We start from the raw sequence: 15,219 nt of genomic DNA, 5'->3' as shown, positions 1-15,219 counted from the left end.
TGTTTGCCCTGGTTCCGGTGAAAATAACCGGGCGATGCCCCAGCTGGCATGAAATTCTGTCATGTTGTACCATGATTTAATATTGTGGTTTAAGTCGATAAGAATACAATTTGGTTGGCTAAATCCCAAATTTCCATCTCATCCTTGTTTGTTCAGAATCCTTAATATTGTGGTTTAAGTCGATAAGAATACAATTTGTTTGGCTAAATCCCAAATTGCCATCTCATCCTTGTTTGTTCAGTATTCAGGTAGATACCTAACAGAGTGCATCACAAGAAGGTGAGGATTGGACATTAGGTCAGAAGCCCTGGTCAGTTCTCTGCATTCCTTTAAAGGCTATGTGGAGAATTCCTTTCAGTTATACAGCTTTGACCCTTAACAATTTATATAAAACAATTTTTTTGAAACAATATAAAACAATTTATATATATATATATATATATATATATTTTTATTCTTTACTTTCCTATAGTGTAACTTCTAGCAACAACATTCCATTGATGAGAATTGTACAGAGTATTAAACATACAAAACGTAAAGGGTCAAAGGTTCTTAAAGAAGGTTGGATGGTCCACTTTACAAATAAGGATAGCATGGTATGACAGTATTAAAATTCTTTTTCCATTGTTTTATTAATAAATATTTGATAAGGTAACCTTGATAATCATGATAAGAACCTGCTCTGAAGCATGAAATAAAATCAAGTAACCGTTGTATTGCTACTTACGGAGAAAAAGTTTGTCATATTGCATATTAATGTAAAATGAAATGCACAGAACATTACAATTTTAAACATTGAACATTGCAAAGTTCTTATAGCTTAATTATAATTAATATTATAAATTTATATATTTATGTGCTGCTTGGAAAGAAGTCAATGGACATCCCCATGGGCAAGGTGCATCGTGCTGTGTTACGAGTCGCATGTTTGTAGCTGGCATAAATTGGAGGAATATGATGCTTCCAAGTTACTGCAGCTGTGTCTGAGTGAAATGGCTGCAAGAAGGGAACTGGAGTTGGAAAGAGGCGATGGGATGCCATTGTTCCTGTAGCATCTGCTACGTAGGCCAGACAGGGAGATCGGGGGAAATCTGCATGAGCAAACATCAAAAAAGACGTACAAAAGAAGAGAGAACATAAATCTGGCTTAGCATATCACACAGCTTCTACCAGTCATGGTGCATTCTGGGATAGAACAAACATGTCCTATATTGATAAGAATTGTTTTACAAGAAAATTCAGAGGCGGCAAATATGATTAAAAGTCCTATGCAATGCAACAAAAACCGAGGTTTGATTTTAAATCGAGTTTGGTCATCATTTATTAAAAATTTGCCCACTTCAAACCTCAGAGTGAGCATGAACCACAGAACGCGACAACAAATAGCATCGTCTTCAACTGACATGCATTAATGGTTGAACAGATCTGGTATTCAACAAATCTGAAAACACCCCCCAACTCAGCATCACCAGAGTTAAAGATCGGTACTATCAACATAAGAAGCCTGAATGGCAAAGAAATGGAGCTAGCTGAGGAATTAGATAAGTGCCAGATCGACATTATAGGGGTGACTGAAACAAAAAAGACAAAAACTGGTGAGATCTTTCTGAGCAATAAATACAAAATGTTATATTCAGGAAATGACAATCAAGGAAAAGAAGGAGTAGCCATAGTATTCAACGCAAAATACGAGGCTAATCTTCTTGAATGGCAGGCAGTCTCGAGTAGTGATTTGGGCAAATATCAGAATGGGGAACTGGACAATGAGACTTATTTGTGCCTATGGTCCCACAGAAGGTTCTACTAAGGTAGAAGTGGAGGAAGTTTTTGAGGCTATAGAGAAAGCTACTGACACAATGAAAAAGGAAAAGTTGATCCTTGTTGGGGATCTAAATAGCAGAGTAGGAAGTGATTGTCAGACATACAAAAATGTTTTGGGAAAATTTGGAGAAAAGAGCAAAGCTAATAATAATGGCAAATACCTGTTGGATTTCTGCTTAGGACATGGACTGGTTATTACTAACACCATGTTCCAAAATAAAAATGTGCACAAATTCACATGGAGAGAAGAGGCAAGGAATAAGAAAAGTCTCATTGACTATGTTATTGTTGATAGTAATGTTTTCTCCCTGGTGCAGGACACCAGAGTGTACAGAGGATTTGAAATTGGAAGTGATCACTATTTAGTCTTCAACAGTGTAAAATTGAATTTCATATTGAAAAGAATAACACGTAAGAAAGTTTTAAAGCGAATAAAAGTTAAGCATCTCTCAGAGTGAACTGTAGACTAAAATACACAAAGATTATTGAAGAAAAAATGAAAGAGTTTGAGAACAGGAATCAAACCTTGGAGATTCAATAGCAAACTCTGAAGAAAACATTGATTGATTCTGCCAGAGAGGCATGTGGTGAGGTTGTCTGCAAGGATAAAAAAATTAGAACTCCCTAGTGGACACAGGAAGTTAAAGAGGTAGTGAAGGAAAAGAAGAAAGCATATCAAAAGTTCCTGTCAAATAAGTCAGCTTGTGCTCTTAGAAAATACAGAGACAAATGCAAGAATGCTAAACACTGTGTAAAACTAGGTAAACAAAAGTCATGGGAGGACTTTGGCAAGAATATAGAAAATAAATATCAATAAGGTGGTAAATTATTCTGGAGGTTATTGAAGAAGCTTAGGAATGGAGGAAAGAGTGCTGTAAAAGGAGTTAGAGATGATAAAGGTGACATGAAAATGGGAGGAAAAGATATCCTTGAAGTATGGAGTAATTACTTTGAAAAACTGCTAAATGAAATAAGCAATTATGACAGCACAGTGTTAAAAAACACTGACCAGGCATGCAGTCAGGAATACATATCCATACTTGAAGTAGAAAAAGTCATCAAAGGCTTGAAATGTGGAAAGGCAGCAAGAGTAGATGATATTCGACCAGAAATGCTGAAGTATGGTGGTATAAAAATCTTACAGTGGCTGCACTGCATAGTTCAGAAAGCCTGGACAGAGGGACGAATTCCCGATGATTGGAGTAGAGCTCTCATAGTACCCATATATAAAAAGAAATAAAACTGAATGTGAGAATTACAGAAGTATTTCCCTACTGAGTGTTCCTGGCAAGATCAATGCAAGTATACTTGAGAAGTATACTTGCATTCTTCCACAATTCTTCTCAACCAAGTATACTTGGTTGAGAAGAATTGTGGAAGAAAAGCTGGGTGAAGAACAAGCTGGATTCAGGCCAAATAGAGGCTGTCAGAATCAGATTTTCACTTTACGACAAATAGTCGAGAAAGCATGGGAATATAACAAAGATCTGTATTTAAGTTTTGTCGATTTGGAAAAGGCATATGACAAGCTACCAAGAGAGAAGCTATTCAATATGCTTCAGTTATATGGTGTCAGTGGGGCATTATATCAAGCAATACTTAGTCTTTATTTGAGTTGTAAGTCAGCAGTTAGAATTGAAGGAAGTACAGGAAGATGGTTTAATGTTAAATCTGGTGTGAGACAAGGATGTACATTATCCCCCCTGTTATTCATTATCTATATGGATCACATTATGAAGGAAAGTGGTATTAAACATGATATCAAAATTGGAGATGTTAATGTCATCTCTTTGCTTTATGCAAAAGATGTTATACTTCTAAATAAATTCTCTACCAGTCTGCAAGATTCTCTGACTAAATTGAATAACTGCTGTAATAGATATGGTATGATGGTCAGCAATAAAAAGACAAAGACAATGAAAATAGGCAGAATCATTGAAAATGTCAACTGGGTTGTGAATGGAGAACCTGTGGAACAAGTAAAACATTTCAGCTACTTAGGCACGATTTTTAGTGACGATGGTAAATTAAATATAGAAATAGACAACAGAATCAACAAAGCTGGTATAGTGGGAAGTCAATTGAATAATTTCATATGGAATAAGACAGAAATTAGTCGGAATGCTAAATTAGCTGTATACACACAGTGTTCAAACCAGTTTTAACTTATGGATCTGAGAGCTGGGTTAGAAGTAAAACACTTGACCAAAGACTAGAGACCGCAGATATGAGAGTCCTGAGAAAGATTATAGGCATAAACAGATGGCATCAATGGCATTATCATATTAAAAACGAGGATATTAGGAAAGAACTTGACATTGTCAGCATTCAGGAATGCATTAGCAGAGCTAATCTCAGGTGGTATGGTCACGTAAACAGAATGGGCAAAGAAAGATTAACAAAACAAGTGTTCTCTGCCAGGTTGGCAGCAAAAGACCCAGAGGAAAACCAAGATATAGGTGGAGTGATATGGTCCAAAGTGCCTTAGACGATAGAAATATAAGATCTGATAATGTTGGAGTCTTGACAAGTAACAGACTGATTTGGAGGAAAATTATAGATAGGAAATTAGTAATGATGTAATTTTTTTCATGTAGTACATCATATCCTGTACACCCCTTGAGGATACATGGTAGGAATTTGATGATGATGATAGATCTGGTATTCGATTTTTTTTAATGAAGTTTTTTTGATGTTCATAATATCAACAAATGAACTTGTTTTTCGTAATTTCTTATAGATTGTGCTTTAAACTGTTAGTTCTCTTTATCCCTGAAGATGTTATTCTTATGACTCACGAAACTTGTCGGGTTATTTTTAGTACTTGTTTAGTATTTTAAAAACAGTTCTCTAATAAACGTGGTCACAAAACCAGAATATTTCTATTGAACTTCTTAACCACAGAAACCTACGCATGAAGATAGGCTGCCATGTTGCAGTCTTATCTATTCAACTTCTAGGGAATATTCAGCAAATTGTTGAAAAATTGGACCATCCAAGGTCAACACTCAGTGATGTCATACTGAAATAAAAGAAATGGGAGTCAACTGCAAGTGCTACCCATAGTGGACAACCCACCACACTCACTGCACGTGACCTTAAGCACTGTGAAGGATATGCAAAAACTACCATTTGTTAGCTTATTTATTTCATATCCAAACGCAAGTGGTACAGTAGTAAGTAAGTGGTACAACATTATTTACAACAAATTAGGATACATTACAAATGAGAACAGCTTAAATTTGATAGGTAAATTATACAGGGAATAATAAGCAAAATATGAAAAAAGAAACTATACGTAAGTTATATACAATAAATATGGTCAGATGTTCTTCCAGTACCTTGCGCACTGAACTGCTCTTTCTGTGCAGGATATAACGTCCACTTTTGTGCAAGATGACTGAATAAAGGGACAAGAAAGGTGTTCCATGAACTGGGTTGTCCCACACTCAGAATTATCTGGTCCAGTGAGGGTAGCCCCATTTGATGAGGTTTTGTTTGCAGCTTCCTGTCGTTCAAAGTCTGTTGAGGCTTTTCCAAGTATTCCAGTCCAAGTGGGCACCATGTGGAAGATGTTTGGCTGTTGGAATACCAGTATTATTCTCAGGATATAGTGTAAGCCATTGTTGAAGTCTTGTCTCTGGAGGGTTTTTAGGTGGTTCAACAGTTGCTAGGAAGCTATGTCGGGATCTTACTCTTTGAGGCAGGCACTGTGGTCTGGCCGAATAGTGGGTGGCATTCATCATTCATTTGTCTGCTTCTTTCGTCAGCTTAGACAGATCTTCGAATTGAAATGGGTGCAATACCAGCCAAAGTATACACGTCTTTTAGTGGTGTTGGTTTCAGGCATCCTGTAATTAAGCAGAAGCTTTCATTCAACGCTGGGTCAAGTTTTTCAGCATGGCAGGATCTGGACCATACCAGGCAGGCATATTCAACAGAAGAATAGCAAAGGTCCAAGGCAGAAGATCTCAGTGTGCTAGGGTCTGTGCCCCATTTGGAGGAGGTAAGCTTTCTTAGTATGTTGTTTCTTGCATTCACTTTTGCCTTCGTTTTTTCTGTGTGTGTTTTATATGAAAGGGTGCGATCAAGAGTCACACTGAGGTAGATGGTTCCAGGAATGTTCTAAAGAAATCTGTTGCTTCCTGTTAGCTTCCTTATTGTTAAGGTGAAAAGGCCAGTCTGGGTTTTCAAGGGGTTTGGTTTTAATTGATTGTTGCTGCTATAATATGTGGTTAGACTATTTAAGGCAAGTGATAGAGTAGTTTCAATGGACTTGAAATTTTTTGATTGAGTAGCTATGGCAAGGTCATTAGCATAGATAAAATTTCTAGTTCCTGGAAAGATGGGGGGGGAGATCATTGACATAAATTTTAAAAAGTAATGGTGATAGCACACTTCCCTGGAGCCGTTGGCATCCCTATTTTTTTGGAGATGCCAACGGCTCTTCCTACCCCCCAGGTCAACAAAAAAAAAAAAGCGTCTGTTTTCCAAAAGTTGATTGGATCAGGAGAACAAGGTGATAGTCTCTAGTTATTCTGTATATTTTATTTCTGAGTGCAAGATGGTTTATGGTATCATATGCTGCAGTTAGGTTACAAAGACTGCTCCTGTGGCTAGTTTTTGCTCATAACTATTCCCTATATATTGAGTGAGGTTGAAAATTTGTGATATACAGGATTTGCCTGGTCTAAAACCAGCCTTCTCAGCAATAAGATGGGGTTCAATTAGGGGTTGTAGCCTATTCAAAATTAATTGTTCATAGAGTTTGAAGAGGTTGCTGAGTAGTGATATAGATCTGTAATCTTTTGCTTCGGTTGGAGTTTTCCTTGGTTTCAGAAAGGCCACCACTTTAGCATGCCTCCAGATAGTTGGTATCCTTAGGGTTCTGAGGCAAGTGTTGTATAGTTTTAATAACCACTCTTTAGTCCTGGATCCAAAATGTTTAAAATGTTCATTACAGATATCATCAAGGCCTGCAGATTTTCTAGGTTTTAATTGATTTATGGCAGCATTGAATTCACTGATGGTGAAATCTGAGTTAATCATAGGTATTATTTCTGGAAAAATTCCCATGTTACCCCTCTTAAAAACTATTATTTTTATGGCTATTTTGCCTGCTTTCATAGGATTGCCCCTTTTTTAATGTCATTGGCTTTTTACTCAAGAATTCTTAAGGCATTATAGATATTTTAGAGCCAAATATATGCAGAGTAATAGAGGAAGAAAATTTGCACATACCTTTTTTTTTGGATGTTGTTGGCTGTCTTCTTTCTGCGATGTGCATACTTCTGCTGTTAGGGTATTAAAAGGGAAGGGGGGTTTGGAAAAAGTGGGGGGGTTTGAGGCAACATGGGAGAATTAATTTGAAAAAACCCATTTTTTTTATATAATATATACATATATTATTTTTAAGGGTCCATTTTTTTTGGGGGGGGGAAGATGGAAGAGGGGCTGAAAAAAAATTTTTTTTTTTTTTTTTTGAGGAAGGGGAAGGATTTATGGGAAAAAGGGGGCTGGGGAGAGGGTTAACGGGGTGTGAGCCATTCCGACTGTGCGTCGTCGTTGGAAACTCATGGGGCAAGTGGATGCTATGTTATGTCGGCTTGGTGTTTCTGCCTTTGAAGTGCTTGTGTTTTTATAAATTAGGTTACTACTCCGACCAACAAGTGATAACGCAAGCACTTCAAAAGCAGAAACACCAAGCCGACATGGCATAACATCCATTTCCCCTATGAGTCCGATGACGACGCATGGTCGAAACTCGCACCCTGTTAACCCTCTCCCCGGCTCCCTTTGTCCCATAAACCATTCCCTTCCTCAAAAAAAAAAAAAAAAAAATCTATTTTCAGCCCCTCTTTCATCTCTTCCCCCCCAAAAAAGCACCCTTAAAAATAATATATGTAGATATTATATAAAAAAAACGGGTTTTTTCAAATGAACTCTCCGACATTGCCTCAACCCCCCCCCCCCCCCACACACACTTTTTTCAAAATCCCTTCCGTTTTAACACCCTAACAGCAGAAGTATGCACATCGTAGAAAGAAGACAGCCAACAGCATCCAAAAAAAAAGGCATGTGCGAATTTTCTTCCTCTTATTACTCTGCTTATATTTGTCTCTAAAATACATCTATAATGCCCTAAGAATTCTTAAGTAAAAAGCCAATGACATTAAAAAAAAGGGGCGCTCCTAAACTAAGACAAGCAAAATAGTCTTAAAAATAATGAGCTAATCGTATTTTTTGCTTGCTTTTTAGGGAATTTTCCATTCTGCAGCAGCTGGTGAGCAATTTGATTAGCTCTTACCTGTGGATGCTCATATGGCTTAGTTAAATTCGTCCTAATTCTGTTGATAAAGTTCCATGCCTTTCTGCTACTATGGGTCATATCAAGGGCTTCTATTTATATCTTTTTTCCATGAGGAGCACCTTTCCTCTGCCATCTTGGAGCATAATTTTTCTCCTGCTTGGAGAAAATCCTCTGAGAAGTGGTCGGTGTTGTAAAGTTGTAAGTAATTAGCATACTGGGCTTGTATGTCACTGGAAAAATCTGGAATGTAGTTTATGTGGCATCTTCGGGGGATGTGTTTGGTGGAGATTTTCCTCAGTATTAGTATGAATTTGGGTTACTCTTGAGCGGTTTGGGGGGACTGGTTCTATTGGAGCAGTCAAGATCTTCCATGAAACACTTCCAATTAGCTTTTTTTGAAATTAAATTGTCATCTTTGAGGGCCTGTGTTAGGCATAATGGCTGGCTTGAATCGAAGCATTATAGGTATATGTTGCGTATGTGGAATGGAATTTAAAACCTTTTTAACAGAAATGTTGGATATTTTTGAGCTAACAAATATGAGGTCAGGGTTATAGCCTTGCTTCCATCTGCCACTGTTGAAAGATGCCAGGAGTTTTGGATTATGTATCAGGTTTAGAGAAAGGTTTTCAGCTCATTTTTCAATAAGTTCGCTATCTTCGTTGGATTTTGTGTAACCCCAGTTAATACTTCTGCTGTTGAAGTCACCTAATACAACATTAGTCATGCATGCATTATTATTGAGGAGGATGTCAGGGAAGGAGAAAGCTTATTTTGCTGGTTTATAAACTGAGGTGATTGAAATATTTTTAAATGTGATTGTAATAATCTCAATGTTTCTGTTGTTTGTTGAGTCAGTGGACAATGGAATTAAGTTTTTTTTTGTAAATATTGCACTACCATATTTATCATTGGGTATCTCTTTGAGTTTCATGCCATGGATGTAAGGTCTTGAGGCACCTTCCCCTCTGTGAGTTTCTTGTGGGCAGAGTACATCACAGTCATTAACTCTGCAAATATTTGCAATGAGATCTTGCTTGACATTGGAGAAACTTTCAATATTAAATGATATTATTTTTAGGCCTGGCCCCAGGTGGGATCCTTTAGGGCAGGAATTTGGGAGGATTTTAGTTTGATCACTTGCGTTTGGTTGATAGCAGCTTTAGCTTCCCGTAATGGGTACTAACAGGGTGCAGGAACGAGAACCTAGCTGCTCTGCACCCCCATTTGTCAGCTGACATGTTGAGTGTGAAGTTCCAGGCATTGACTAGAACATGAATCTGCACAAAAACATTCAGAACCGAGGCTCACAATATGGATTTCCATGATAGGACTGCAATATGCAAGCCCCACATTATCTGAACTGACATGCAGTGTCATCTTCAATAGTGCATAGAGAGCACATCCAGTGGACGTTGAATCTTGGAAAGCTCTGTTATGCAGCAACGAATCACACTACACTCTCTACTGAACAGCTGTAGGTATAGTGGATGCCCAATGAACATCTCTTACTAGAGTGCATAACCCCAACTATGAAATTCAGAGGTGGTGGTAGGGTCCTGTTTAGGCCTCAGACCTCTGTTCATGGTGCCATGAACATTGAACTCCAGTAGTTCAATTGGAGTTCAGAATGAACGAACATTCATTCTGGACAATGCTTCCTACTTTGTGGTGTTTCTGTGGACCAGACCATTCTCTCTTTCAGCAAGACTGTGCATCATGTCATAAGGCTGCTGCTATAACTGCGTGGTTTATGGACATGAAAATCACCACCCTTGACTAGCCTCTACAGAGCCCTGATCTCAATCCTATCAAACATCCATGGAATGAACTGGAGCATTGGGTGAGGTCAAAGAACATCCATCCCACAACAGTCTGAGACTCCATGACGTGCCTATAGGAAGAATGTTCCAAAATTCCCATTGGTCGGCATTGTATGCTTGTGGTATACTATGTAGGATTGTTGCATTCATCACAGGAGGTCCTACATCTTATTAAGGTGGATGCCATTGTTCTTTGTTCCTCACACTATGGTGTCCATTGACTTCTTTCCAAGCAGTGTATATATATTTATACCTCTATAGATATTTATTGTGTCTTTATAATAAATTTGACATCTAATTTAATTTAAGTATTATAATTTTATACATTTTTCAGTTACTTATGCTATAAATAACATACTGTAGTAATAGAGAATATGAGGAACACTCCATTTCATTTGCTATTCACACATTTATCAAATGCATATTTTATTACTTTCCATAATAAAATTTGCAAAACTTAAAAATAATCAGAAATATTGTAATAAAAGTTTAATTTAATAGTTTATTTAAAAGTATTTAAATATATATATATATATATATATATATATATATATATCTCCCCTAGGGGGAAACTTGAAGGGAATGCTTAACCTTGCATTCTTAAAAAATTATGTAGTTTATTCACAGTAACTGTTTCAGAACTGACGGCTACCATATTACTCTAAACACACTCCTATGACAGGAATCATTTTAATATTTCTCCTGCATAAATGGCTGCTATCCTTATATCAAATCCTGTATGTGGGCTGAGATCGAGAGCAAACTAATCTTTTGATATCTTTTTTGAAGAGCTGGAGGTTGTAGTCTTTGGGAAATACTTCATGGGAAGAGTTGTTCTACATAAGAGGAAGTAGATTGGAATGAAAGATGAGTGGGAGTAAAATGTTTGTTATTAATTCAACTTTAAAATAGTTTTGGGCAGCTGTTACTTGTGCTACTGTAGGTTTAACAGAAGTGGAGCGGGGGTGGCATGATAGAAGCCAGTTTTGCTGAGTAGCACTTGCAAAAATATCTGTAGAAGAGACAAAATATGAAGAGTGATTTGAGACCTTTTTTTAAGTCAATGTTCCAACCAAGAAAGCAGAAGAAAAATGGATTGAACAGACATGCAAGGCAATCGATATAAACATGAGTTGAAGTAACACTGAAAGGGCATATAACGATATACAAAAACAATTCAGAGAAAAGATAAAGACACTGAGCATGATCAAGAGTAAAGATAGAAAAGTACTAATTGAAGATGATGAAATAATGCAGAGATGGGTGCAGTACACTGAAGAACTTTATGGAGGAGAGAAATTAGATCAATCGCTCCTAGAGGAAGAAAAGCAGGTAGAGGAAGATGAGAAAGGACCACTTCTCTTATTCAGAGTTTGATAAAGCTCTTAAAGAACTGAAACAGTTTAAAGCACCAGAAATAGAACAAATCCCAGGAGAAATTTTATAAACACTAGGCAATGAAGCAAAATGTGATCTATATAAAGTGACTGATTAAATGTATATTGCATTTTGAGAAAAGCATTATGTTAGCAATTCCAAAGAAAGCCGGAACAAAAGTATGCAAAAATCAAATTTTAAGACATTCTTAAAATCCTAACTAGAATTATCTATTGCCATATTGAAAGAAAAATAGAACACTTACATGATGACCAATTCAGAAGGAATAGAGGGACCAAGAGAAGCTGTACTAATTCTCTGACTAATTATAGAAAAAGCGCTTAAAATAAACACACCCATACTCATAACATTCATTGATATAAAGAAAGCTTTTGACAACATTGACTGAAATATAATTTTCAAAGTCCTCAAAAATCTGAAGATAGATTACAATGACAGAAGTTTAATTTATCAACTATATAAAAATCAAACTGCAGTCATAGGAAAACAAGGAAAAGAAGCTAAAATAAGAAAGGGCATTAGACAAGGGTGTGGACTCTTGCCATTACTTTTTAATATTTAAATTGATGAGGCTCTGAAGGAATTTAAAGCCTTAATAGCAGAAAATGAAAAAAAACTACAAGAATCACTTGCAGAGAAGAATAAACTTCTAAATGAAAGATGCAAGATGAAAATCAATGAGAAAAAAAACAAAGGTAATGAAATGTACCAGGGATGAAAAGCAAATCATAAATGTCACAATAGATAGGAAAAGGTTATTGCAAGTGAAAGAATTTACCTACTTAGGAAGCCTAATAACAATGGATGGGAGATGTGGAAGAGATGTGAGAGCAAGAATAGTGTAAGCAAAAAAAAAAGGGAAAAAAAGCATTTAACAAGAAAAGAACACTATTCATATCAAAGAGTACGTCGTTGAGAACAAAGAAACACTTTGTTAAAAGCTTAGTCTGGAGCATGTCCCTCTGTGCATCAGAGACATGGACTCTCCAAAAAAAGAGACAAAGACTGCTAGCATTTGAGATTTGGTGTTGGTGCCAGATGCTGAAGATTACATGGACAGAAAGAACTACAAATGAAGTATTCAGAAGAAAAAAGAGACATATTACACATGTTAGAAAAAAAGGAGAAATAACATCATAGGACACCTATTAAGACACTCAGACTGGATTACAAATTTGATTGAGGGAATGATGGAAGGAAGACCTGGTAGGGAAAGACCAAGAACCTAATACATGAGTTATGTCAAAAAATGTCACTTATGTATTGCATTCTTGTCACCCAAACAGTCAAACTAACAGCTGAAAACAGAAGATCATTATCAATAGGCTCATGCTACCCACCAACCATTAATTTGAGGAAAGAAGTGTTAGTCACTGGCATGAAGGAGTCTGTGACAGAGTGGTTGTCTGTTAACCAAACTGTACTCATCTGAACAGCAAGCATTTTTAGAGAGGTTTTAGGTCTACCACTGCAAATGTGAGAGCAGTATTCCTCCAAGATCGTACACCTTAAGTAGCCGGATTGATGAAAAGTAGTCTTGAGGAAAAAAAAAAAAAAAAAATTCCAGGGCTGGGAGTAAGAGGTCAATCTGATAAGAGATATGGTCTTAAGTTGGGCTTTATCAGAAGTAAGGAGAGAAGAACTAAGATCAAGATCTTTTTATGAGAAAAAGGACAGCTGGGTTTTGGACAAAACATCACCTAGTAGTACAGGAAAAACATAACAAGCATAGGTACAAGGAATGTAAGAACTCTTCACCAGGAAGGAGCATTGGAAATACTACTGCATGAATTAGACAACTACCGATGGGAAGTGATTGGACCCTGTGAAACCAGGTGGACTGGAAAAGGAGAATTCCACCATGCACAGTACAAAATCTTAACTTCAGGCAGGTAGGGCAACAAACACCAAGAAGGAGTAGCACTTATATTAAAACCAAAGGCTCAAAACTCTATTGTCTTACAATCCTATCTCACTTAGGATAATTAAAGCAAGATTTAAAACATCAATCGGATCACTGACTATTATTCAAGTATACTCACCAACTTCATCATCAGAAGAAGACATTGAGGAGTACTATATAGATTTGCAAAAAGCAATGCGGCAGACATCAAGTCAAGTCAAGATCTCCTAATTGTAATGGGGGACTTAAACGCAAAAGTAGGCAAAGACTGGGATACCTAGCCAAGAGTAATTAGAAAGTTCGGGTATGGAGAAAGCAATGAATGTGGTGAAAGACTACCAAACTTCTGCTCAAATAACAGACTAACAATAACCAGCACTTTCTTTAAACAACCAAAACCCCAAAGAAAATGGATATGGATATCACCAGACAGACAAACCAAGAATATGATAGACTATATTATTGTAAACCAAAGATGGAAATCAAGTATCCTAAATTGCAGATCCTTTTCTACAGATTGTGAAACAGACCATAAGCTAGTATTAGCAAACCTAATAATAAAGTTAAAATCTGAAAGCACTTTTAGAGTCAAAAGGAGACTGAATGTAAAAAAAACTACAAGACAACAATATTCTAAGAAATATATCATCTAGAACTGGATAAAAACCTGAAGGAACTACCAAAACAGATATAAACATCAAAGAACATTGGTGCAAATTAAAGGATATAATATTGAAATTGGCAGAAAATACAATCGGTTACACAGAAAGAGAAAGTAAAAAGGATTGGATCTCGAATGAAGTAAAAAGGTTAAGCAATCAATGGAAAAGCATGAAACTATAACAGAAATGAATATAATAGATTAACCAGAGAAATTAGAAAACTAGTTAAAAGAGACAAGAATAACTGGTTAGAAGAAAATTGAAAAATGGCAGAGAAGCTATCAAAAGAAAATAACCTTCATGGATTATATAAACAAATAGACCAATTTAGTAAGACACGGACAACAAAAATTATAATGATCAAAAACAAAGAGGGACAACTAATTGAAAGTAAAACAAAAAGAATGGCCAGATGGGAAGAATACTTCAGAGATTTATATAATAAAAACAGCTCCCAGGATATTACTATTCCAGCTACTGAAATGGAAGATGAAACAAATATCTTTACCAAAGAAATTATAGCACACAGCATAGAAAAACTCAAAACTAGGAAAGCACCTGGCATTGATCAAATACACGCTGAATTCTTAAAAGCAGGAAAGGAACAACTTTTGGAACCATTAACACGTTCATTGCCAATCACGCGATAGCGCGCGATGCGAGCGCTCACCAAACGGCCGATCACGCGTTATCGCTTGGACGTCATTAACTAAATAAAAAAATTTTAAAAATTTGGCCACCATACGAAATTCCAATTTTCAGCTTGGCAATGAAAGTGTTAAAAATATTATTTGAAAGGATCTACAAAAAGGAAGCAGTGCCTACTGATTGGAGACCAAATCATATAATAAATTTAGTTTAATCCTTTATCCAAGTGTGAGCAAACAAAGTTTGCGCCTGAAAGTATCTTCAGGACTGGGGTAAGGTGGTACAACACTAGGGCGACTCGTTGCAAAGGTGGAGCAAGCTACCAACACTCCTGTCTCAGTATCTCCTATAATGCAAAACACATCTCCTTGTGGATATGTCTAATGTTATGCATTAAGGGAAGGGCCACTACCCAGACTAGTTTCGACCTTTATTGAGGTCTCTTCAGTGGGAGCCAGGCCCAAGTTGAGATACCAGGCAGAAGCTTTCTCTAAATCCAGAGTAATTTATTAAAAAAGGGTGTCACACCATTTGTCAACTCCTATAGGTAGAGATGACCTGCTAAAGCTTCTGCCTGGCTCCCACTGAAGAGACCTCAATAAAGGTCAAAACTAGTCTGGGTAGTGGCCCTTCCCTTAATGCATAACATTAGAC

At 36.8% G+C, this 15,219-nt stretch overlaps 1 protein-coding gene across 1 annotated transcript in view; it reads left to right on the top strand.

The window, feature by feature from the left end:
* The window catches only part of LOC150101447 (serine/threonine-protein kinase D1-like), a 384,746-nt gene that overhangs the window by 112,080 nt on the left and 257,447 nt on the right, over positions 1-15,219 (top strand). Inside the window, exon 9 of the mRNA XM_090400796.1 lies at positions 473-596. Coding sequence (XP_090256922.1) covers positions 473-596 — 124 coding nt within the window. The remainder of the gene's footprint in view (positions 1-472; positions 597-15,219) is intronic.

This window comes from Typopeltis vanoorti, chromosome 11 (assembly GCF_054136105.1).
Source record: "Typopeltis vanoorti isolate ZY-2024b chromosome 11, IOZ_Tvanoo_1.0, whole genome shotgun sequence".
Lineage (NCBI taxonomy): Eukaryota > Metazoa > Arthropoda > Arachnida > Uropygi > Thelyphonidae > Typopeltis > Typopeltis vanoorti.
Note: the sequence above shows the minus strand (reverse complement) of the source record. Positions and strands in the feature narration are given on the sequence as shown.